The sequence below is a fragment of the Misgurnus anguillicaudatus genome, chromosome 12 (assembly GCF_027580225.2).
Source record: "Misgurnus anguillicaudatus chromosome 12, ASM2758022v2, whole genome shotgun sequence".
Lineage (NCBI taxonomy): Eukaryota > Metazoa > Chordata > Actinopteri > Cypriniformes > Cobitidae > Misgurnus > Misgurnus anguillicaudatus.
In genome coordinates this window covers 17366380-17393839 of record NC_073348.2, presented here as the reverse complement: position 1 = coordinate 17393839, position 27460 = coordinate 17366380, and the positions used below count along the sequence as shown (strand labels likewise).

The 27460-nt window shown below is 36.4% G+C and overlaps 1 protein-coding gene and 1 long non-coding RNA gene across 3 annotated transcripts in view; one reads left to right on the top strand and one right to left on the bottom strand.

The window, feature by feature from the left end:
• The window catches only part of rc3h2 (ring finger and CCCH-type domains 2), a 33126-nt gene extending 15013 nt beyond the window's left edge, over positions 1–18113 (bottom strand). Inside the window, exons 1-8 of one of the 2 annotated variants that reach the window (XM_055208999.2) lie at positions 17864–18113; positions 8608–8911; positions 6268–6385; positions 4284–4517; positions 3849–4024; positions 1153–1353; positions 661–793; positions 369–487 (exon numbers count right to left, since the gene is read on the bottom strand). In XM_055208999.2, coding sequence (XP_055064974.2) covers positions 369–487; positions 661–793; positions 1153–1353; positions 3849–4024; positions 4284–4517; positions 6268–6385; positions 8608–8838 — 1212 coding nt within the window. In that variant the 5' untranslated portion in view covers positions 8839–8911; positions 17864–18113. Of the gene's footprint in view, positions 1–368; positions 488–660; positions 794–1152; positions 1354–3848; positions 4025–4283; positions 4518–6267; positions 6386–8607; positions 8912–12065; positions 12223–17863 lie in introns of those variants that run through there. The other variant, XM_055209000.2, reaches the window with a different exon arrangement.
• LOC129447358 (uncharacterized) overlaps positions 1–21879 on the top strand; it is a 40454-nt gene extending 18575 nt beyond the window's left edge. The window contains exons 3-4 of the long non-coding RNA XR_008645447.2: positions 21007–21060; positions 21286–21879. This is a non-coding gene — a long non-coding RNA (uncharacterized lncRNA). The remainder of the gene's footprint in view (positions 1–21006; positions 21061–21285) is intronic.
• The last annotated feature ends 5581 nt before the right edge of the window (positions 21880–27460 follow it).

Sequence of the window (27460 nt, the reverse complement as noted above, 5' to 3'; positions counted from 1 at the left end):
AAATCGGTTTCTGGAGCAGCTTGAATTCCAGCAATATGTATTAAAGGGGCCATGGCATGAACATTTTAGCATTGACTCTTTGTAGGTGTGAGCAAAAATTAGGTAATTTGGCTTCCCTTATGATGTTATAAAGAGCTCTTATTATAATAATACCACCCCTTAATCTGCACTATCCAACCACAGCACTGCCATTTAGTGCAAAGAGAAAGAGAGAGATAAAAAATAATTGACAGCAAATTTGCTCATTTGCATTTTAAATGACACACCCAAAACGACACATTTTTGCTCACACCTACAAAGTGGCAATGCTAACATTTTCATGCCATGGCCCCTTTAAGTAGTCGGTATCATCAGATGCCAGGCTGTACCTGAGAACTTTCATGGTTCTTTTTGCTAAAGTTTTGGATGAATTCCACCAGCCCGTGGACAATCACCTTTACGGCCAATAACACGCTCTCCAGTTCTCCCCAGGACGGAGCAGCCGCATCTATGTGCACACAAAGGCTGTTGGTTAATAGTGGTTAATAACTGCATTGCAATTGCTTTTATTTAGGTTTGTTTAATACCCAAGTAAGAGTTTATAGCATTATGGACGTGAGTTTGACATTTTATAACGTGAAATCAGATAAGTGCACGTGAAGCGTGAGTGGGCGTTCTCACCAGGGTTGTGGTCGATGGCGGCTAGCAGCTCCAGAGGAACCCTAAGGTTGTTGAGGTTGGCTGGGTCTCCTGTTCTCTGCAGGATTATGGTGATCTCCTGCACGCTCTTAGCAAATGATTCTGGAGATTGGAGCTGTGGACGAGGAAAGATGCATTTAGATAAGAATAACAAGAGCAAATCGCAAACTGTTATGATCTGGAGTAATTTCCTTAATGTTAGGTTACACCAGGATAACTGTCCCAGTAATCTAACATGATGCTGATGTATTAAGAGTTATGGACAGTTGTATGAGCAGTGCACAACCTAAAAGCAATTGTGCACAACGGAAACAGCCCGTGCCCATTCCAAAAATGTTAATAATCAAAACAAAATTTGACTTTCCATTTCATTTACATTTAACAGTTCACTTATATATATATTAATGTCTACTTTATGAAGGCTTTAAATGATGTGGGAAGCTCACTAGAACAGAAATATGAAACATGAGGTACCTTGTCTATGATTGACTGCATATGAGATTTGTGCATGAGGTCTCCGTAAAGCAGAGAGGACCACTGCTCGGGTGAGATACGTAATCCCGCTTCCATGGCGATGTGAACGATCTGAGCATCGTGTTCACGCCGGAGCGCTTCGTAAGTGCGAAACTCCTCCTTTAGCTGCATGAGGGAGGAGTCTTCATCACGTTTTGTCACCTGAACGGAAGTACACGGTAATGCCATCATTAGTACAGTATCAAAGATATGCAAAATACAAACATTACTACTATATTACTATATATTTTTATTACTACTACAAATGCATTTGCATGCATTAACGGCAACACATCTGGGGTCTCATTTATAAAGCATGCCAGTTCCCACGCAAAGGTTGTGATCAAAAAAACTTGATCGCAGAATGGGCTTGAAGGGTGGGATCTGAGTATGATTCATGTACGCACACTTGCAGGTGATCTGTGATTTATAAAGGGAACATTGCTTTGTTTTATACGTCTTAATATTTTCTAGCAGTTGCCATTTTTGGCTTTTGTGCGTATGTAGACTTTTAGTAAGGATCCTATGCACAGTTTTATAAATGAGACCCCTGGTTGGCTGTATAGTGAGTCTGTCTGCTGCTGAATCTGAATCACTCTCTCTCTCTCCCGCCAGTCTCTCTGTTATCAACCTAAAACTTTGATTATTCAAGTATTGAAATCTTTTAGTTAAAATCATTTGCTGATGCTATATACACATTTGCAAAACGTCAATAATTTCTATGTATCTTGCAGCCCTAAGGGCCACAAAATACTTCAGACGCAACTTGGCTTGAGAGCAGAAAGAAGTTCTGAAAGGCTGTGTGCCTGTATACTCTACTCGAACATCTCAACCCACCCTTGTTTCTGGAGGCGGAGTTTAGATTAGTTTGAGTATGTAAATAGTCAAATGTGTATCATCTTAACGGACAATTTCACTACAGGTATGTTCTGTTGTGGACATTTTGGAACATTATGTATCCTAAATAGTGATGCACCGATATGAAAATTCTGGGCAGGGAAAAAAACGAAAATCACTTATAAATAGTTTATAACTATTGTAATAAAAAGTTTTTGTGTAATTGTATTAATATTAAACTTTTTAGGAATCGGAGTTGGACTACAAACTACAAAACAATAAAATAATCAAACCTTTTTGAAAGTAACACACCAAAATTGGATGAAAATAAAACAAAATACTGTACATGGACTTCATTAAGTTATGTGCAGCTTTTATCCAAATAATCCCAGGTGAAAAAGCAGTACACCTCCATAGTGTACCCAAAGTGCTCCACCTATACACACCAACCTTGCACTTAAAGGGCCCATGGCATGAAAATCTGACTTTTTCCATGTTTAAGTGCTATGATTGGGTCCCCAGTGCTTCTATCAACCTAGAAAATGTGAAAAAGGTCAACCCAGTAACTTAGTTTTGATAAACCATTCTTTACAAGCACATGAAAAAATAGGTTGTTGAAATTTGGCTCTCCTTATGATGTCATAAGGAGCTCTTATTATAATAATACCACCCCTTAATCTGCACTATCCAACCACAGCACTGCCATTTAGTGCAAAGAAAAGCACAATTGAGTTTTAATTGCAACAAACCACCATCATTGTGATCAGTGTTTGAATTTCATCAGCTCATTTGCATTTTAAAGGACACACCCAAAACGGCACATTTTTGCACACACCTACAAAGTGGCAATTTTAACATGCTATAATAAATTATTTATATGGTATTTTGAGCTAAAACTTCACAAATGTGCTCTGGGGACACCAAAGATTTATTTGACATCTTAAAAAACCTTGTGCCATGGCCCCTTTAATATACTAAAGAATAGCTTTTTGTTCTTTTTAAGATTAAGTGTACTTCACTGTGCTATTATGAGACACTATGAATATGAACTAAAATGCACTTTTAACATACTATCTCTGTATTAAAAAATGTATTTAGTTAACACTTGTATTTAACTTGAACTCAACTTTTATAAAAAGATGGGTTCAAGTTTACTACAAGTGGTACGTAAATACATTTTTTAAATACATTTTTAGCACATTTTAGTTCATATTTATGGTGTCTCAATTTTAGCACAGTAAAGTACACTAAGATGATCTTAAAAACATCTTAAAAAGTACTAAAGATACATTTTTAGTTTATTAAGTACAAAATTAGTGTGCGAAAATAAAGCACTTTAAGTACACTATGGAAGTGTACTACATTTTCACCTGGGATATAAAGTTTTAGAAAACTGTGACATGCAAAACAGTAGTAAAGTAATGTGAAAACTCAGCAGCCTTGTTAATGCTATGTTTAATTAAGATACACAATCATTTTAACGGTCATTTTCTTCTTTCGGCTTAAACTGATAATTGTTGTAATAGTAAGCATAAGTAAATGCCAATGATAATTATAAAATGCTAATGAAAATGAGGAATTTTTCGGCTGAAATTTCGGTGCATCCCTAATCCTAAACATTCTAAAAATTGACAAAAGGACATTTAAAACATAGCAAAAAAATAAGTTTCCATGGTAATGGTCCAAGTTTAAAATAATCTAATCTAAGTTTAAAATAAATATCAACCCCTGAGACAAGAAAGTGTCAGCAGTTGATACAAAACTCAAAGTGAGCAGCAGTTAAAGCGCCGTCACAGTGTGTGTCTGATTTTAGACCTGACCTTAAAGCAGGAGGCGCGATACAGCAGCTGAACTACATGACCGATGCTGGTCTTAGATGCCTGAGGGAAACGCGCCTCCAGTTTCTGCACCACGAACAGCACCAGAACCTTTCGCGATAGAGCCGAGCCGTCCTCCAGGGCCAGCAGCACCAGTTTCAAAGCGTCCTCCTGCATGGCTGCGAAATATACAAAGAAAAAACATGAGCTAGTTTTACGACTAATATGCCATTAGTGATGTCACAGGAATTATTTCATGTTGGATGTTCTCAGACTGTAAAACTCAAAATCAGATCACATGAGAAAATCTGTGTTTTCCCATTCAGAATCTGCCCTATGAGTAATCATCATAGACAACCAAACACAATCGGTATCTTTATTCCTATTTTTTTTTTTTAAATTGCATTTGCTACGGTTTTAATACGATTACAGACTCACCGGGTCCAAGAAACTGACACCCGCGTGCCCGCACTGCAGCCCACAGGTTGGCCGAGAGCTGCTGCGGGTTCTGGTGCTGTAGGATCAGTTCAGTGACCGTGCGCTCGCCCAAAGATCTGCACGCCCGAATCGCCCGCATTCGCCCCTCTTCCTCGACCAGCTGACAGTTCACAAGAGTCACCAGCTTCCTTTGCATGGGTCTACTGAGAGCGCTTTGACTGAGTGCAACCACACCTGTGAGCCAGAGGTGCACAAACTAATAAAATGCATTAATGAATATATCAAGAAGTGCAGTCCATAAGAATACTTTGGGCTATACACTCACCTAAAGGATTATTAGGAACACCTGTTCAATTTCTCATTGGTGTAATGGTGTGGGGGATATTTTCTTGGCACACTTTAGGCCCCTTAGTGCCAATTGGGGATCATTTAAATGCCACGGCCTACCTGAGCATTGTTTCTGACCATGTCCATCCCTTTATGACCACCATGTACCCATTCTCTGATGGCTAGTCCGTCACAAAATGTCACAAAGGTCGAATCATTTCAAATTGGTTTCTTGAACATGACAATGAGTTCACTGTACTACAATGGCCCCCACAGTCACCAGATCTCAACCCAATAGAGCATCTTTGGGATGTGGTGGAACGGGAGCTTCGTGCCCTGGATGTGCCTCCCACAAATGCAAGATGTTATCCTATCAATATGGGCCAACATTTCTAAAGAATGCTTTCAGCACCTTGTTGAAACAATGCCACGTAGAATTAAGGCTGTTCTGAAGGTGAAAGGGGGTCAAACACAGTATAAGTATGGTGTTCCTAATAATCCTTTAGGTGAGTGTATTGTGTAAAATCTTATACTTTTCAATGTGTATATATAGCACTTTTTTACAATGTTATTGTTTCAAAGCAGCTTTACATTAAAATAGTAATAACAGAAACCGGGAACATTAATTATGAAATATAAATTCTTATCTAAATGCATGTATTCTTTACAGAGATGACGCCAGAAAGTGAGACAAGATAATAAAAGCTTTCTGTGTACTATTCCTTTAACCTTCAGGAATCTTTTATTTCAGTTTATCGACTAGTATTTTTTACACATTTATTTCTGCTTCCGTGATTTGATAAACGTCCTGAGAGTAAAAGTCCCATAAGTCTTATGGCTACATAATGGTAGAGACTTGGCAGAAAGGCTCAGTTATAAACTCATCCATCAATGGAGACTTTGAAGAGCTTTAGCCTTTAGCCTCCCACTAGTCTGCTGCGAGGAGAAAATTTTATTGTTACTCCAATAATACAAGCAATTCAGTTCTAAAGTGTCTTCCCCAAACAGCGGCTGGAACATCATTGGCCTGAAGGTTTACTTCTCATGCACAACAAGCATTATTTTTTTGCCTACAAAGAAACGTTTATGTGGTTAATGGCCACCACAGCGGGAAATGAGATTCAGTCAATGATGTATGATTTAAAAATGCATATATATGGTTTATACTACTGGCTTTATTCTACATTTTTACATATTTTATCAAATATTTGTGCTTATCGTAAACATCTAGCTTATTTGTTATTTTGCATGCACTGTCTGTATTGCTTAAGACTTGTATTATTATGCAAATCAAGTAACGATGCAAACTTAACCAAAAAAGTAGTGCTGTGCTGTTTAGTGTAATGCCATAATCGATTTAAAAAGTACATAAACAGGCTTTCTTAAAGGCTATTTAAACTGTACTGCAGGGCGGCAGTAACAAGCCGCATCTGTTGCTTATACAATACCTGCATTGACCTTTACAGTGTTGTTTTCTTCCCCCCATTGACGTATATATTTCCAACCACAAACAAACCAAACATTATACACACTGAACAACAGGAAGTGTTGTGCTCTTCGAACGTGATCTCATGCAGCCACAAACCTGAACAATGAAGCCTTACAAGCCATGTGATGTGATGATGTACCTGTATGACTCTCTTTCATACACACTTACCTTTTCCTCCGCTTATGGGTTTGAGATACAGCGCCAGCTCCTCCACACACATCCTGCACACTTCGTAATGTCTCGTGTCTTCATCGCTGCCCACATTTACAACCTCTCCCTCTGGAACCTGCAGAAAAAATAGACATTGGCCAAACAGGCAGATTTATACAGTACTGCGTTTACGCACACGTGAAACATGACACAACAATGGCACCACAAATTTGACTTTGGTTCATTATTTGAACTCTGCTAACCAAAATCGTCAACATATACAATGTTTACAGTGTTTATCTATTTTTCAAGAGTTTAAAGTGCACACATGTACATTAGTAAATGCTTAAAGTGATTGCAAATTTGAATTGATTTACTTTACCATACGTACAACTGTGCATTGATGATGGTTGCATCATTCATTGTTATTCCCCAATTTATTACTTTAAAGGTGCAGTGTGTAATTTTTAGAAGGATCTCTCGACAGAAATACAAAATAATATACAAAACTATATTATCAGGGGGGTATAAAGACCTTTTTATAATGAATCATTGTTTTTATTACCTTAGAATGAGACGTTTTTATCTACATACACAGAGGGTCCCCTAACGTGGAAGCCGCCATTTTGTGCCGCCATGTTTCTACAGAAGCCCTTAACGGACAAACTTTTTTACTCAATTGTCTCAGACGATGACATTTGTCTGGTAGTGGCTAACGTAGCTTCTCTATGCGTTTCAAAAGCAAGGGGTGAGCAGTGGACTGAGCCGTTGGTTGCAATTCACAACCTCACCACTAGATGCTGCTAAAATTTACACACTGCACATTTAAAGCTGCTTTGAAACAATCTTTATTGTCAGTTTCATCAAAACGCAAATGCTTGTTTTCTCAATAAATTAATTTTAATGAATTACGGCGACATCCCGGCACATCCCAACACCTGGGGGCACTCTCGTGCAGAAACTCCCTTTGTGCCACAGAAGAAGTAGCATTACAAACGCTATTCCAGGAAATGTCTATAGGAATATTTATATCGCTGTTCTTCAAATTGTTTCAGGTATTTTCATGATAATAAAGAATATTTTGAATGATTTTGTTTAATGAGGGTTGATTTTTTTAAATCCACGTTATAAACGACTCTGACTCATAATGATTTTATATTGATAAGGACTTCCTACTGACCAAATGCCGTAGTACACGAACAAGCTGTGCATGAAACACATAATCGCAGCCTTGCGATTCAGAATCGATTTCAGGCAGGCATTTTTAATGGGACACGCGATTAATCGTTACAGCCCTACGTTTGCGTTGCTATGGTTACACGGCTGGCCCGTAGTTACCTTCCGACTGAAGTTAACTTTTCCTCCGCTATTGATGAGCTATCTCGTCAATTAAGAGAAAATGCTTCCCTGCCAAATGATGCTTCCCTGGCGAGTTTTTACAGTAATCTGTAATTCTGTTATTATCCACTAGGTGGTGCTCTTACCCAAATTATAAAAAATGTATCATCAACTAATTGAAAAACATAGAAAACTCTGTGTATGTTTTGATCACCGTTCTGAATCTGATCTCTAACAAAAGTCCTTTACAAAAATGCAATTATTTCAGCTTTTTGCTCAATTTTTTTTATTTTTGATGAAACCTACCCATATTTGTGATATTTGTGATTTTTTTTCATTTGATGTATTATATGTTTATATATTTATAGAAGAAATTTTTCTGAATAGCATTTTGCTAAACTTTTGTTAAATTCATTAAAAAACAAACGCTGGCGGGGAAAGGGTTACGTTTGGGCCACAAAAGCTGTTTGATTATGCTGTTGGTGCTGAAACCGTCTATGTAACTATATTTACACATTTGACCCAGTCTGTGAAAACCACCAGAAGTCAGTTTGTGTTTTACTGTTTTCTACATAAAATTATTCGACATAATGTTAATATGAAAATATAACCTTGATAACTTTAATATTGACTGAGTAAGGTCATGTCAAAGATGAAAATCAATGTAAACTCAATAACTGAAATCAAACTTTGATTCTTCTTATCTCATCATTAGATTATGAAACTTTAGCCTGGCTTTAGCCCGGCTTTAGCCCCAACTGAACCGAACTGAGACAGGGTCTAATTTTTGCACCAGAAGCAATAAACCAGCACCATGGTTGCCAGATCTGTGCAACAAAACCAGCACAATGGCCAATCAAAACTAACCGTTTGACCCGAGCCCAAATACCAAAACTCAAAATATGCCACTTCTATACTGATAATACATATTGTACAGTCACTGTTATGCACTAAACTGTTAATAACTTTTGACACTTAAAGTTAAAGCATCAAAACAATCTCCCAGCATTCCTCACTTACCGGCACTCCCACCAACTGCAGTAGGGCACAGTTGACAGGCAGCACGTCTATGTCAGTGCTGATGGCCGTCTGGTCAAAAGGGCAGGCCTTGCGGTGCAGTTTGTGCAGGCAGGTCTTGCAGACGGTGTGCGAGCAGCCCAGGCTGATGGGCTTGTTGTTGTTGCCGTCAAACTCATTGTAGCAGATGGGGCAGGACAGAAACTCAGTCCATTGCGCTGCTTGCACCGGCATCCTGTGACCTCCAGGTGGAACCAAGACGCTCAGGTAGATCGCATGCTGCCACGCCCCAACGCCTTAAACACACCTGAAGGATAGAACAACGTGTAGTCATTTTAGTTACATTTTTCCACCAATATGCATAGCCTATTATTCAGACTGATATCTCCCAATACTGCTGCCGATACCGATAGATTGGTGGTAATATTAACTAAATTCTGAAGAATACATTTTCTGAACGTTATTCATTCATATAATGACTATTCATACTAAAACATTAAACTATTGACGTTTCTTTACATTTTATATACACACAGCTTGAGTTCATTTATACCCAGTCTCACAAAATGATGTACCTATAGTCACGTAATTTTTCGATTCTTTTTCGTGATACTGTCACGAATTTCCGCGAATAACTGTTTATGTATCATTGTCACGTATTGGTTACACAACTGCTTTTTCCTATTTTCAAACCATTTTCGCTTCGGTTTAGGGTTAGATTTGGTGTTTGCATTAGGATGTCACTTTAAGTATTGGTTTATACTACTTTTTCTGATTTATTTTTTATATTTTTTAAATTTTAAAATATTGTCGCCTGGCGTTAGGGTTAGAGTTGGGTAAGGATGTCATTTTATGTAAATCTAACCCTAAACCGAAGGGAAAATTGTAAGAAAATAAGACAAAACAGTTAAGTAACCAATACGTGACAATGACAAATCACAGAAAAATGCGGAAATTCGTGACAGTATCACGAAAAAGAATAAAAAAATTATGTGACTATAGGTACGTAATTTCGTGTGACTGGGCTGTGCATTGTTCTGTTTACTTTTGATTGACAGAATAACGGCCATGACTATCGGCTGTTATCGGCCGATATATCAGTGAATCTCTAATTATGAGTGCGATAAATGTAAAAAAATAATTAGGTGCATAGATAAATCATTTATAAAAAACACCAATTTTCCATAAAAATAGTAATTGTAATTTTCGATTTCATGGTGACCTAAAAGACAAAATATGTAAAGAATTTAATTAGTAATTAATTGATTAGGTCAAAATAATAACAAAGGCGTAGCTTCATGACGCAGTGAAGGAGTGTGGAATGATAGGAGTTGTCGCCTTCACCTCAACTGCACATTGAAATCAATCCAAGGGATTTACAAATTGTATTCATGGATAACATTACGTTATAATTTAAGCCAACAGAGTGGTTTGCTAGACACTACAAATACTACTTCTGCATACACCGCTGCACAGATCGATCAGGGTATGACATTGAAACATCGCAACAGTGACTCGCCATACTTTGACGTCTATTGCCATAAGAACTAAAACACACTTATGATTTTTACAACAGTAAAAGCTGAAACCGAGGATAATGCGGACATTATGACATGCGACACAGAAGACTTTCTATATTAAGAATTTTTTGGATCAAACATTGTTGGAAACAATCGGGGTACGAACCAAGGGGCAACCATCCGATCTCTATCGTGACTTAAACTGCAATTCATCAACAGGCCACTAGAGGCTGGCTCCAAAAGGAAGTCAATCCCATAGACCCCCCATGTTAAAATGCCCAATTTTAAAGCAAAAATAAATGTGTTTTCAACCTTGTACAAAAAGTGTTTTTGGTCTATATAGCTAATTTTGCCCTTTACGACAACTGTGAGGGGGGTACATTTTTTTTGTAACTCATCTGTTTAAATCATATTAAGCCTTAAAGTTTTGCATAATTAAGGTAAACTGGCACTGCTGTCACTATCGTCGAGCTAGGTGGGTGTGCTAGCAACCCGCCACCTCAGCTTCACCCACGTCCCGCCTCTTTACGCATTTTCGGTTAACCACGGCGCGAATGATGCACAGTGATGCGCTGCCAAGATGGTGATGACTGGCTCTGCAAATTCTTGTTTTTTTTTTGTCACGGACACTACGTCTCTATTTTTACAATCTATGGTATGAACACAAATTAACAAAATATATAAAACTGCTAGTGATTTCTGGATATTTGAATGCAAAAAATTACACATATGTGAACAGCAAATATATATATATATATATATATATATATATATATATATATATATATATATATATATATTACATCTATAACATGAAGCAAATCTATTCTATACTATATCTGACTGATTTGTTTGTTTTTCTGTCTGTTGTCCTCACATCTAAGCTCCAAAAATAAACTGTCTTGCACTCAGAGTCATTCACTTTCATCACATCTTCACCAAAACCCTCTCTTTAATTTTCTCTTTTTTTCTATGTCAGTCTATTTGTCATTCAGTCTTTCTCCTTATCAGCGACTTCCTGCAGGGACAGGAAGTAGAACATTTACAAAGTAGAATTATTTACAAACAGCCATTAACAGTGCGCTATTTAATCACGTTACAAAACAGTAAATTAGGCATATAAAACAAAAATGTACATCGCAATAACTTTTTATAAGTATCTAGATGTTCTTAGATTATTTACAGCAATGAAAGAAATCATTCATTCTTCAACAGCTGAATTCTGGGGGTTCAGCTGTTATGAGATTGGTTTAACACCTGCTACCCAAATCCCTCAGCTGCTGTCGGTTGCCATCAAACCTACCGTGACATGCAAAGTTATGAAAGAGCCCCAACCGCTGTTAGGAATCAATCATTTGTCATAGAGTCTCATGATGCCTGTGGCCATGAGGGTACACAGATCTCAGCACACACTGCACGTTTCATTCATTAAACTCCTACGTCTACAAAACAAGCCTTCAAAGGAACCTCCTTAATACATCTTAACTGGAAATGGAAATAATCGTATATAATATTATAATTAAAAAAAGTGTAGATTACATTTACTGCTTAAGTAATCTACTTTGGTTGATTTAAGGGCCCCCATACCATTTGACCAAAGTTACATTGATCGCTGGAAAGATTTTAGTTTTTTTTTAATTTTATTGGTATGAAGTTTAATATGATTTAAATTATTACATTATTGCACAAATTCAATAAGGCATAATGTACAGCAGTCTATGGTCTTAAGTGCATACTAGTTCCACTATATGTAATTTTCATTTCAATTTTACAAACAAATATAATACAATATAAGATACAAATATAACACAATATATATAAAATGCACGCACAATACAGCACATTACACAACACAAAAAGCATTAACAGTTATTTAGCAAAGTGAAGAATAAAGGACATATCAAGGTTTATACAATATGAACTCATTAGACAAATACGCACCATGAAAGCGAAAGCGCGTGTACCACATCCACGGATCTGCTGGATTCTGTTCGCGTGAATCATATTTCCACGCTGTGGCTGAATTTAATGCCACGTATTTGTGGGGAAAGTTTGTTCAGGTCTGAAGATAGTTGTGGTCTGATGTTTTGGGGTAGGCTATGTTGGGGGCGTGATCCTGTGATTCACAGTCACGCTGAGTAAAATCTGCTCAAGGAAATCCTGCAATGTGCACGTGCACCCTCGTGACTAATGCGAAAGATTTAATATATACACGTTACATATAAACCATGTAAATACTAAATAGCTTTTTGCGAATCTTCCTCAATCGTTCACACTTGTGCGGTGTCAGTTACATACACTATCACATGTACAGTTAATTAAAACTGTATTAATACTGCATTGGCGTTTTACAAATTTCTATATTTTGTTTACAATATTATTTAATGTTTTGCATTCATTTATTATTTTTTATTCTATCCTTAATTATCAGCACGTATGTATAAGAATATATCCAATAACACAAATTTCATATGACGTAAATGTTACTCATTTGTATGTGGCTGACATAATGCATGTGATGCAATATTCCATTTTTAAAATTGCCTGTGCAGACATTTGTTAAAAATAAGATCTGTTCAAGCTCATAAACAGGAAATCACTTCAATGCCCTCTGACCACAGAAAAGTGAAACAGGAAAAACTTTGTAAACTATTTGTATACTTTAACTCCATTAACCCTGTTTACTGTAAAACGCATTGTTTTAAATGACTTGCTGTAAGTTGACACGTGAAGCAGAAGTGCAGACTGCTAAATTTATAATATGTCCATTGCCATTGTAATGTTTCACTAACGTTTATGACTCATGATTATACAAAGTTATGCATAGAGTTGACATAAAATGATCACTTTGATCATACTGCACATGTACCAGTCTGATGGATGTTCCCTTGTGTTTCATGTAACGTATTTACTCCAACAAACTGACAGACCCAGAACCTGAACCCAAGGAATGCTCAGGGGTAATGGGTGCGAATGTGTGTGCAAGTGTTTTGAGACTGGGGGCTTCAAAGGTTGCATGTGACTGCAAGACGTCTGCAAGACACCAATGTTGGAACATCATGTCCCTGTCAGCCTCAACACATCTTTCATACACACACTTACACAGACATTCTTATGCATATAAGTCATTAAGTCATAAAGTTTTTATAGACCATTAAAGGGGACATATCATGAACAGGGTTTCCCGCAGAAAATTTGTTAGTTATAGAGCCCGACCGATTTATCGTTTTGCCGATTTTATCGGCCGATATGAACATGTCGCAGATATATCTGTATCGGCGTATAAGCCGCAGATATGAAGCCGATATGAACGTTCCTTACAGAACACATTAAATGCTTTTGAAAGATGTAAGTACTTGTTTGTCCAGCAGAGTGCGCCCTATTGGTTGCTAATGGCGACTCAGGTCACTCACTGTAGTGACATCAGCCAATCCCCCACCCCCTTCACTTCAGTCAGTCTCTCAGTTCAGGTGGCGGGCGCGGCAGTCACGCGGTTTCTTCAATACATTTTACACCTGGTATTAAGACGCGCTTTGGTCGATTGGATTATAAGTGGACGAGAGAGACACATTCCTGTTTACATTTGGTGGTTTTAATCAGTCTTTTTTGTCCACATGCGAGTTGTTTCAAACGCAAGCGGAAGAAATGACGTGAGGCGGAGAAAGGACGCGCTTAAACTGATGCGCAGTCTGTGGGAGTACAGCTGCTTGTGTTGTTACTGAACATGCAATTGATTAAATAAGCTCGCGCAACTTTACACCCTTTCTTAAATAAAAGAGGCGGAGAGCAGACGCTTTAGTTTTATAAAAGTTTAAAGTCCCGGCAGAACACTGTGGGTTCGTGTTATAAAAAAGTTGTGCAGTACATTAAACATTAGCCTACATCAGTATGTTGTCAGTAATTCAAGCATTGTCGTCTTAACGGTAAGTTTTTAATTAATTTGTGAAGTCTATAACTTACTCTAAAGCTAAGCCCAATATAACAATGACTTTATAAGTTTCCATTTTTTTTTTAAATAAGCCCAATATAACATTATTCTCGTTAAAACTGACAATGGTTTAAGTTATATGTATTTTGTTTTGTTTGTGTTTTAAAGTTATTTATAATAAGTCAAATTTACTGTTTTGTGCACTTATATCAGAATCATTTTGGATAATAAAGTTTATTGTTAACTTGTAAAACACACCTGCCTATATTACATATCTTTGTCACGTCATTTTAAGTGTTTGATCACCACATTTGTGGTGTGATCATAGAGTGATCATTGCAAAAAGTATTTATATATAGTATATTCTGTTAATGTATATAGTGTATTCTATGTACAGTACTGTAGTAGTATAATATACTGTAGTATATGTGTACTGTACTATAATATGCACATAATGAATATCGGCCGATATATCGTTATCGGTCTTTTTTTACTCTCTAATATCTGTATCGGCATCGGCCCCAAAATATGCATATCGGTCGGGCTCTAGTTAGTTAAGGTGGTAGGGTTGGGCGGGCGATTGGGACCGAGGGCGTGGCAATCAAAGGGGCGGGGTGTATGCGTCATAATGAAAATTTTAATATTTTTATTTAAAACACTCAAATAAAACTTAAAGGAATAGTCTACTCATTTTCAATATTAAAATATGTTATTACCTTAACTAAGAACTGTTGATACATCCCTCTATCATCTGTGTGCGTGCACGTAAGGGCTGGAGCGCGCTGCGACGCTTCGATAGCATTTAGCTTAGCCCCATTCATTCAATTGTACCATTTAGAGATAAAGTTAGAAGTGACCAAACACATCAACGTTTTTCCTATTTAAGACGAGTAGTTATACGAGCAAGTTTGGTGGTAAAAATAAAACGTAGCGCTTTTCTAAGCGGATTTAAAAGAGGAACTATATTTTATGGCGTAATAGCACTTTTGGGAGTACTCGACTCGGCGCAGTAACACCCTCCCTCTCCCATTATGAGAGTGAGAAGGGGAGCGGACTTTTCAGGCGAGTCGAAGTACTCCCAAAAGTGCTGTTACGCCATAAAATGTAGTTCCTCTTTTGAATCCGCTTAGAAAAGCGCTACGTTTTATTTTGTACCACCAAACTTGCTCGTATAACTACTCGTCTTAAATAGGAAAAACGTTGATGTGTTTGGTCACTTCTAACTTTATCTCTAAATGGTACAATTGAATGAATGGGGCTAAGCTAAATGCTATCGAAGCGTCGCAGCGCGCTCCAGCGCTTACGTGCACGCACACAGATGGTGGGGGGATGTATCAACGGTTCTTGGTTGGGGTGATAACATATTTTGATATTGAAAATGAGTAGACTATTCCTTTAATTTTGAAGAAACTATGACAAAAATGAACACATACTAGATTATTAATGAATTAAATGTTTTTACCTCCAACGGGAATAGCTGTGTGATGAAGTTAAACTAAAGGGTTAATAAACACAAACTGAAGCAGATGTTGTAGAACGTCTGGCGAACGATGATAGATAGCGCGAAGATTGTAAAAACTGGTTATTTCCCACTATTAATTACATTATCTTAAGGAAGTGTAACTACTGTAGCATGTAAATAATGCACATAAATAAAGTGAGCAAGAGCGCTCAACAATTATATTGAATCAACAGGCACGTGCAACCTAGCTAGCAGGTTGCTCAAACAACAAAATCACCAGCTAACTTACTTTAAAATTGCAAGAACTATAGACTAATACAATAACAGGCTTAAAGGAACAGTATGTAGGATTGTGGTCAAAACTGGTATTGCAATCACAAAAGTCCACTTACAGTTCTCACGAACACATGTTTTATCAACTGGCTATCCTCCAAACATGACGGACCACGTCTTATCTCATTTCGGCCGCGTGGTGCGCGTGCACGTTCGCGGTGTGAAGCGCGTCCGCGCTATTCTACGAAAATTTTTATCAACTGGCTAGTTATCCTCCAGACAGTGACGGTCCGGACCACGTCTTTCTCATTTCGGCTGTGTGGCGCGTGTCCCCGCTCGCGCTGTGATGCACTTACGCGCTATTCTCCGAAATGCACTTGACGGCCTTTTGTGCAGCAATTTTTTTTTTTTTTGGACGACCTAGTTAAGGCAGTAGGGTTTCCAAGCTTAGGCGGGCCGCCTTAACTGAAATGTGCTGCGGGAAACCCTGATGAAAATCTTGTTTTCTGTGTTTAAGTGGTATAATTGGGTCCCTAGTGCTTCTATCAACCTAGAAAATGTGAAAAAGCTCAACCCACTAACTTAGTTTTGGTAAACCATTGTCTGTAAGCATGTGAAAAATAGATAATTGAAATGTTGCTCCCCTTGTGATGTCAGAAGGGGATAATTCCGCCCCTTAATCTGCACTGTACAACAACGGCACTGCCATTTAGTGCAGAGATCAGCTCATTTGCATTTAAAGGACAAACCCAAAAACGGCACATTTTGCTCACACCTACAAAGTGGAAATTTTAACATGCTAGAATAAATTATCTATATGGTATTTTGAGCTAAAACTTCACATACATACTCTGGGGACACATAAAGATTTATTTGACATCTTAAAAAAAGTTTTGTGAAATGTCAACCTTACAGAGAGATGGTCACAAAAAAAATTATTTAAAAAAAGATGTTCAGTGTAGTGCAAGGTATATGCAGGTATACCCACTTTATTATTTGATGGCATGGGGTATACCCACTTCTAAAAAAAACCTGGTTACACGGCTGGTTATTTTCCCTTAGCTTCTTTATATAGCCTATACAGTATGGTCATATATGAGCACTTTTCAAGTTCAACCGTGTGAACTTGTGTAGCCTATTACAGATCAGAACTAAACAATATAAAGTTAAAGTTATTGAAAACTTACGCTGTATAAAGTGAAAATGTGTTTACATATTTAGGTTTATTAAGTCATACATCAGTAATATATTAATGTAAATGGTAATTAGCACACGTACTACAAAAACACAGATAAAATAACAACATTCATGTAAACCATACTTTAAATACATATTTGTAATCCTTTATTTCGTGCTGGCTGGCTGCCAATACGGTGACTGCAAATGAATAATGAAACTGAAACTATTTTTTTTTGCCTAACTTATATACTTTGTTTATATATTATTTACAATCTATATACTTTGTTAACAGTCACATCATAAAGCATAACAGTACTCAGTACAAAGAAATTAAAACTAATGCATTTGAATGAAATGTGGCGAAATCAATTGTTCATTAAACACGGAAGTCTTTTGAGCGCGAAGTGCGCTTTATGGTGTTGTGCAACTGAATTCACCCTGACTTCTGCTCACCTAAACTTATTCTAGTGCAGCAAACTTCAATAAATACATAAACAGTGGACACCTAACAAGTTCCCAAAATGAGAAAATACCATACATGTGCTAATTATTTTCCATCAATCATATTGTAAGACAATCAAATAAAAGCACTTTTTTATTATAATACGCAATGCAAGCTACAAATGCAAAAGCCTTTATGATATACAAGCAGGTTTGTAGCTACAGTTGTGCAACAAACTTAAACATTACATACTGATGCTCACGCGTCACTGTGCACTTGCAGATTGTGAAAGACAAGTCTGTTTAATTGTGGAAAAAGTTTGAAAATAAATGTTTTATGTATTATAGGGATAATCTTGCACAATCATATCGCGCACATCCACAAAGCAGCCACACTATCAGTCGCACTCAATAGTCACTCAGCATTACTGTAAAAGACGCGCGACTCGCGCTTACCGTAGGCGATCATCATAACCGTCCATAGTTTATGTGCACTTCGCCTCCAAGAGCAAATTCTTCATCTCGTTCATTTATTCACCGGTGAGCCAATTGTTTGTTTCCTGCTTTTTTCGAGGTCTTTTTAATCCGCCCAGACATCACAAAAAATCACGTATATAATTTCCAGTAATTTGGGAGCGCGTTCTCTGAGAGCGCGACATGTTCAGTAAGCAGGTACACTCCCATAATCCGTCAGCGCATTTACGAATCCCACTACGATCAAGTCTTCATTTTTAATATTCATAAGCCGACCGTGTGCTATTGGAAGACAACAACATGACGCATGGGTTATCTAATCAATATACATAAGCCCAACCCTATTTATTGGGAGGTTACCAGGCAACGTTCTCATTTCCTAATTATTATTCATAACGCGAGCCTTAGCTATAGTAGATTTAGTGATTTCGCGATTCGGATCCTAAATCACTCCGCCGTGAGTTCACGCAGACTGAAATGACTGTAGATGTGGTTGTTTGCACTTAAATGGTTGGAGTAGATACCAAAACAGTGTCGTTTTTCAAAAGAGTAGGGCGTAGGTTATTGTTGTCGTCGAATATTTTGCGTGGTACTATTTTCATCGATGGGGCAAGGATAAAGATGTAAAGGGGCAAAGCCGGAACGAGCCGCTTTTCGAGGCGTAGGCTGCGTGTGTTTTAAAGAGACAGAAATGCTGTTTTATGCGAATACCATGATGCTATTGTGTCTGTGTGTCTCACTTTAATCATGTTTGATCGAATCACATTTGTACATGGTGTAGTGCATGTGTTAAAATGTGCCTTAGATGCTCTATAACGTTCATTTGCCTTTATTCTTGCACCCTTATAGGAATCTACTAGTATTTTGGCAGTAAAGAAGTCCTGACCAAAAGGCTTTTTAAAACTAAAATAAAATAAAAAAGTGTTTCTATGCAGTGATGTAATTAAAAAGTTCTGTTTGTTAACTGTGATGTGTTGAGTTCATTTTTCATGACATACATATACAGTATACTTACAGTTGCTTGTTGTTTGTTTGCTTGTTTTGAGGGAAATTTAATACACATTTATTCGCATTATAAACTTTCTAAAACAGCATAATACACAGATATTCAGTATTACTATTCTAGTTCAGTAAAGTACAAAAGACATGTTTGCATCTGGCTTTAAATTAACACAATTTGCACTTGAGACTGCCGCCATGTTAACAAGTTTACCCTCATTCACTCACTTTCCATTTGTATTGCAGAAAAGCCCAAGTGAGATGCATTATAAATATGGATGTTGGCGACATCATCTGGCCATAAATAGAAACTGCAGGCATTCTGTACACTTAAATATCAATTCACTCCTTTTACTGCACAACAGGTGCAATTTGTGTTGATCTCAATTACTATAGGTTATTTTGCCATTATCCAGCATATTCCTTTACAAAAATTAAGTGAAATAAATGTAATTATTTTACTGCAAATAAAATAATAAAAGTTTTATATTATTTATTGCAAATAAAATAAAACCGTCCGTTTAACTATAGTTACTGGTTACACTGGCGTGCAATAATCGCAGATAAAACCTGATCACCATATCGGATTTATTTTGCAATAACAACTGGCTACTGTAGGCATTATATCTTACCATATATTAATCAGTAACCATAGTTTAACCTTTGGTTTTGTAGCCTAGTAAAATGGTTTTACAATTGGTTATCAATACGCAAAACAAAACATGGTTAGCTTTCTACACTGTTACTATAATACAATCATGGTTAATTTAAGGTATATTTATTACCCAGTCTAAACAATGCATCTGTCAATTTCCCAAAGTTTGTAACTGGTTTGCAATAATGAAAAGTGCTTTTAGCATTTGTGACATTATAACAAATAAAGTATATTTTTTAAGTATAATTCAATAATTTAAGTAATTGTAATCAATAATCAAAAACTTTTTTAAAGAATCTTGTCAAAAAACATCCTTTCGTAACTTAATTTTTTATCACTAACACAAGGGGGCGCTCCGTGTTAACCTATACTAGGATATGCTTTGAACGGTCAATTCGGGCTCTTTCAGTCCTAAGGGGTTTGATTAATAAAACCTTAATGGAGCTGATAAACATAGATTATGAACAATATGTGATCAGTTATTGTTTTTTCGCAATACATTTTAATACATCATCATACACCCCCCTGCAAACTCTTCCTTTTATATCCCTTATTTGAAATGACTTTAAAATGTTTGATTTTGTGAGGCAGGTTATGGATTTCACAGACTGGTGCATCTTGAACTTTGTAGCTCAGGCCAATCTCAGCCTAACACCGAATGTGATGTCACAGTAAAGATGTATGGCCCCAACTCTACATTACACATTCAATTAATTACAAAGTTATTAAAATGTTTACTAATTTGAGCTACTGACATGAGCCTCAGAGCAGAGCAATCAGAGCAGAGCTTAACATTATTATTCATGACTCTTCCAAATAGGCCAAAAATAGACCATTTAATTCAAAGGACATGTACTAGGGTTGTAAATGCACATTTAAACTTTCTGGATAATTTTTGCACTTAATACAGTTACATACTTTCTATGTAAATATCAAAGAACAATTTACCATATTTCAATGCATTATTTGGCACCTTTAAAGTATAGTTTGTAATTCCTAATGACTGCTGGAACATACAGACACTTGAATATTTAATTTAATTTAAATTGCATACCTTCTCTGGATCTGGATCACATCTGTGGAATGATTTGCCGCTCGCAACAAGATCTGCTGATTCTGTTTTAAGAATCGATCCATCTCTTCCACCAACACCTCACTTACAAGTACCTAGCTTAATATATTTATCTTTTTTTTCATCTTTATATTTATCTTTTCTGTCAAAAAAAACCCTTGGTTATGTATACTGTGAGTGTATGGCTGTTCTTTTGTTGCTCTCATTTCATTTGTAATTCGCTTTGGATAAAAGCGTCTGCTAATTGTATATGTAAATGCAATTGTTTTCCGAACTTCTAAATGCTCTATAGATTGATTTCATAATAAGAATGTTAAGTAATTACCTCATAACTGCAGGGCTTTCATACTGAAGACAGAAAACACAGTTTTGAATTATATTTTTGTTTCTTAAATATAGACATCATCATTCAGGGCTGCACACTCTGGCCAGTCTCTCATCCAGCTTCATGAGGTGCGTCTTGTGATGCTCTTTAACAATCTCGTATGAGTTATCATGCATGCTGGCTGCTTTTTGTTTACTATTTGTCCAAACTGATCCATTCAAAAGATTATTATTATTTAAATTAAATAAAAAAAATTTCAAGACCATGAGAAACACAAATTCAGTCATCTGTGTCCATACATTATACTGCATTCCTAAAAATAAAAATTTTTAAAGTTTTTTTTGCTTTTGCAGCAATGGCATACAAGAACCAATTTTGGGTCTCCAAAGAACCAAGTCAATGATTTTTAAAGAACGATTTCTCTCTTACCTTTTCATAGTCTAAAGAACGTTTTCACTGTTAGAAAACAAATGGTCAAAATATGTAGACTACCCCAGCTGTCACTGTGCCAGTACCCTTAGGGGGCATGCACACCAAAGTTTTTTTTACGCGGCTGGCAGCTTTATTTCAGCCGACTGCCAGCTTTCTTCAGCTGAGCACTTTGTATATCAGTCATTGTACGATGCCAGCCCGGGTTGCTTGATGTGATAATTGTCCCGCCCCTCCTCCACTGTGATTGGACGGCCGTGTGAGAACTGACAATTGACAAGCTGAGCTTCGCACCCAAAGTTGAATATTTAGAAAAAATAAAGCAGCTAGCGTAGAAAATGTAAAAAAAAAAATTTTAAATGCTGCGCTTCCACTGGAAACAATTGAAAACATACGCCGGCTGCGAGCGTAAAAGCTTTTGTGTGCACGCCCCCTTAACAAAGATCCTAATATGTAAGTACAGATATGTATACATTTGAGATACAGCCCCAGTGACAGCTGCACTCTCAGTAAAAATTGTCAAAATATACCCCATAGCTGTCACTGTGCCAGTACCCTTAACAAAGGTCCTAATATGTAAGTACAGATATGTTTACATTTGGGATACTACTACAGCTGCAGTGACAGCTGCACTGTCAGAATTTTTTTTTAAATATGTACCCCAGCTGTCACTGGGGGGTGGTACGTTTTTAAAAAGTACAGATTTATACCTAAAGAGTTCCTAGTAGCACCTCAGAGGTGCATATTGGTACCAAACAGTGCATATTACCTCAAAGGTACATATTAATGTATCAAAGGTATGTATTGGTACCAAATGTATACATATGTACCTAATGGTATTAGGACCTTTTTTAAAGGGTATACCCAGTGACAGCTGGGGTACATATTTTGACCTTTTTTCTGACAATGTGGGGTAAATATTCTGATTTTTTTTTGACAGAAAGCATCTGGATGTTTATGGAACCATGCAACCTTACAAGGAACCTTTAAGGAACCTTTATTTTTAAAAGTACAGTAGCTTATTAAACTGAATACCTGTTTCACTCCTTGTTTGATTTCTTTAATTTATTGATCTGCTTATGTTTTTGCAAATGTTCCAGTCACATGTAAAAATTTACAGATATAATCATATTGCATATTGCATAGTCTTGCATTTCAATATAGGATTTGTAATTATAAGTATTTCTCCTCTCTTGTGGACATATTCACTTTCCATACCCATGATTCATCTGCATGCAATTTCCGTTACAATGCGTTATTAGCGAAGCAGAATCACTCTGGAGAAGAAATAATTATAGAGCTCTTTAAATCAGTCCGAGGATTGAATGTCACAAGAATGTTAATGACACAATGAATCTGTGCGTGGTCACCAGACTGCATTTTACCTTAGTTTGACATGAGCACACTTCCAAATAAATGGTCAAAAATGATCCCTAGCTGTCACTGTGGCAGTACCCTTTTAAAAAGTACACATTTGCACCTTAACAGTGAATATTAGTACCTCAAAAGTTTATTGTATATCGGTAGTACCAAATGCACACACACATTTACCTAAATGGTATTAAGACCTTTTCAAAGGGCACTGCCCCAGTGACAGCTTTTGTCAACACAGCTTTGTAGACTATTGTTGACTCCTGACAAAATGTTAAATGTTCTCTCATTTGTCACTTTGTATAACAAAATCTGCTAAATAAATAAATGTAAATGATAAAAAATCTAGTCCCTTACATGTATTTGATAGATTGGTTAGAGACCTTCACCTTTAATCTTATGATTTAGCACTGCCAGTAAACCTTAAGCTTTTCGATATTAATTATCCTTTATTTGTTAATAATGCGACTCTGGTTTCTTGATGTCTGTTAAGCTTTTATCCTCGGCCCATCAGGACAGGTTTGTCAGGCGGGAAGACATTTATGAAGCAAATAAGTGATATATAGATGTCTAAACCTTTATTCTGTTGAACACAAAAGAAGATATTTTGATAAATGATGGTAAGCACACAGTTGACAGTACCCATTGACTTCCATAGTAGGAAAAACAAATACTATGAAAGTCAACGGGCACCATTAATTGTGGCCATCATTTATCAAAATATCTTCTTTTGTGTTCAACAGAATAAAAAAACTCATACAGGTTTGGAACAACACAAGGGTGAGTAAATGATGAGCGAATTTTCATTTTTGGGTAAACTATCCCTTTAAGTAACAATAAGAAGGATTAATAAAAGCTGAAAACTGTTAGTTCATGTTAGCTAATGCATTTACTAATGTTAACAAATACAACCTTGATTGAACACTCCACCATCCTTCATCCTGGATAATTTTTTTTAACTGAGCTCACAGTGATGCATTCTGATGTTGGATTCAATTTTGGATATGCTGCCTGCAGCGTCCTTTCATGTTGGGAACTATGATGGCTATGGTAGGCAGGTAATGCTGTCTAGATAGGTCGCTCACAAGTTTAAGGATGGAGCCACAATATGATTTACTTAACATATCATAACATGACATAATGGTTTAGCCCACACATGTATATGTCTAGACTGTGCTAATATTTGTTTTCTTAGAGTAAGCCTGTGATAATCTTTTCGGTGGGGCGAACAACCTCAGTGGTTTTTAAGGGCTTATATTATGCCCTTTAGCAACAATAATTTATGGGTTTTGTGTATTATTCAAATTTGACAGTCTGCATTTGACTTTCTTTTAGTGAAACCTCAATAATTTTACAAACACTGTTATTGTCAGCTAACTGTAACTGTTGCATCTCAGCAGTACATGGATACACTGAAAATGCTGGATTATTTTTAACACCTTGTTGGGTTTAAACATGTTATGAAATGCATTCGTTTATTATAAATTTTGTGCAATTAAACATCGGAAATATAAGGCTCTTAATATTTCTTGTTTAATTAAAATGATATGTTTAAGACAATTTGATGTAATGATTTTTATTTGAGGGGGCACGAAGAGATGCACCATATACAAGAGCAGGTGCACGCCAAATCACTGTGTTAAATTAACCCAGAAAATGTTTATATTCGACCCAATAATACAGTAGTTAAAAACAACTCTGCATTTTTGGGTGAAACAACTTTGCATAGGATAAATTCGACCTATCCTCCAACCCATACGATTGTTTGGGTCGTTTGTCCAATCCCCAAATATAACACAAAGATGCGTTTACTAAATTAGCACCTCTATTGGCAGCAGGTGAAACTTAATATTTTGGGGTATGAAATTACTTATTGGTTATAATTTTGAGAACATGAGAACATGTATTGGGATATGATTTTCAATTTAAACCCTTCAGGATTAATAATATTTATATTACACGTTACACTATTTAGGCATTTTGGACAAATAACATACCCATTCATTTATTATAAAATATTAAACACAGTATACAAAACTGTCACCATTTGTTTTTTCAATATGTACAAATATTCCAAGTGCACAGAGGTCAAACAATCGATTTATATTAGAAAAAAAGCAAAAATTATCACTGTCTGCTGTTAATCTCATATACTTGTTCAAAAACTGCACCAACATAAGCAGCAATACGTCGTCTTTGATTGTGATTGAGTTTATTGGCCCTCGTGTGTCTTCAAATGCATTTCATAATGCTTTTATACTGTTGTTTACTGGCAATAAATACCTATGACTGTACTTTTACTTGCGTGTTATGTGTTATATTCTTAAGAAGTGTTTGGGTTTAGAAAGGGTGGGGTTAGATGATCCAAAATATCTTTAAAGGGACAGTAAGTAGGACTTTCCCCCTAGTGGTGAAATTGTATTTTGCATTCAAATGAATAGTGCTCTCTAGCACCTCGCTTTTCCAAATGCGTGTTGCAACTACGGTAGCTGTTATGTACTCACTGATCTCCTTGTCCATTTCAGCTGGTTCACGTGTTCTGAACGAAAATGTGTTGTGGAAATGCATTGCGGTAGGCTAGTGCTTTTTGTCCCTCTCTGCTATTATAGTTTATCAGTATGGCGGAACGACATTGAAGCCTTCTTGGACTTACCCGTTCAATGAAAGTAATGAGAAGAAATTCTGAGCTTACAAAGAAAAGTCAGGTCATTGGCAGAGGTCATTTGACACCAACGAGGACATATTTATGAATATGACATTGATTTTGACTAATAAAATACTTCAAAACTACATATTGTCCCTTTAAAACCATAAGGGGCGGTTTTCCGGACAGGGATTAGTCTAGTCCTAGACTAAAATAAATGTAAGAGCTGTCCAAACTGAAAACAAGTTGCCCTGACATATCTTAAAATACATCAGTGCCTTTTGTTTTGCCTCAAAATGCACACAAGTAAAGTTTTTTAGTAATGCATTTTTGATAAAACTAGTTATATTTCCTAATTACACTAAGGCCTAGTCCTGGTTTGAGCTAATCCCTGTCCGGGAAACTGCCCCTAAAACATTTCTAGTTTTAAGAATGCAATACAAAATGCGTCTAATTTGACGTATTTGGCAAACAACCTTGAAGCTGCTGGCCACTAGAGGGCGTTTATCCCTAACACGAAACTGTGTGTCATAATAAGCTTCTTGAACAAACTAACTAAGAGGTCATTAGTGTATGCTTTTGGTTATAACAATTGGTTATATTTAACTCTCCACTCTAGTGTAGATCAGTTGGCTGTGATTTTTCATCAAATTGTTTTTAATCATGCACTCACATGCTTGCTAAATATCTGCTTTATTCTTGCGTATCATATTAAAAAAATGAATTATTATTTCATGAATTCAATTGCCCAAGTGAAATGAAGTGTAGTATACTAGCTCCCATGTGTGGCAGTAACTACTAATAACGAGTTACTGTAATAATATTACCTTTCCTTGGTAACTAGTAGTATAACTAATTACTAATACATTTTTTGTAATAATATTACTTTTATCAACTAAAAAAATGGCTAGTTATTTTTTGTCATATTCGCTGATGTTTTAAAATTCAAAAATCGGATCATTCCTATCTATTTTCATAATCGTCGTGCGTGTACGCATGTGACGTCACCAACACAGGAAGCTAGCTCTTTTTCGTTCTGCCAACATGTTGGTTGGTTCCACCTGCTTGTAGATTTTACTACTGCTTTATTAAATTACAGCCAGTTGTACTCTTCATTTTTTCTGTAACTTTCATGAATTCACAGACCAATTTTTTGAAATGTAATGGAAAATTACTAGCGGTGTTAATAATTACTGGCTGGGAGTAATAATATTAATTTTAAAAGGAGTAACTCATAATGAGTAAAATATTAAATTTTTTGAGTAACTAGCCCAACACTTACAAGCACGATTCATAGGGAGGCAGAAGCAAAGATAGACAATCCTGAGTGGAGATGGTTGTGAGTAATTACAGAAGGCTTTAAGCTGTTAGTGAAGAAAATAAATTTGGTCTGAAGCATAAAGCCAATAATGCACTCGCATTCATGCTTGGTTTAGTACAAATGAAACTCTTTGTGTATAGAAATGTATAAAGACATGCCAAAAAAAAAAAAAAAAACAAGTGAAGCACAGGTGTGTGTGTACAGATGTCTTGTGTGCTGAAGAGAAGATCCTAATATGTGCTTTTACTGTTTGAAAGACAGACAATGATGATACAGCAATATACAATGGACTGTGCTTTTTTAGTTAATAGTGTTTGTACAGTTTGTGCTTAGTGTAAGTGGTAGAATTATCTGTTTTTTATATGACATATGTATGTTTATTATGCTTTTTGTCTTTATATTTCATCCTTTGAACTATATACACATGTTTGTTTATATAGCATTTCACATAGAATAATAATTCAAGGTGCTTTAGATAGATCTAATAATGACACAATGACAGTTGACTGAATAAGTTGTTGCCTTGACATGACAAGTCATTGTAGGTGCTCACCAATGTTATTTATACAAGAAAAACCAATGACCTCATTTTTGTTTTATTTATTTGAAAGACATTCTCTTACAGCTAATAGTTAGTTGCTTGGTGAATCTGGGTTCATGGATATAATAGGAAATTATAAAATTTAGTTTCCTACAACAGGATAGGTCTGAAGATTGAGCCTTGGGGGACACCACACCACTTTTGATTAAATGTTTCATGAAA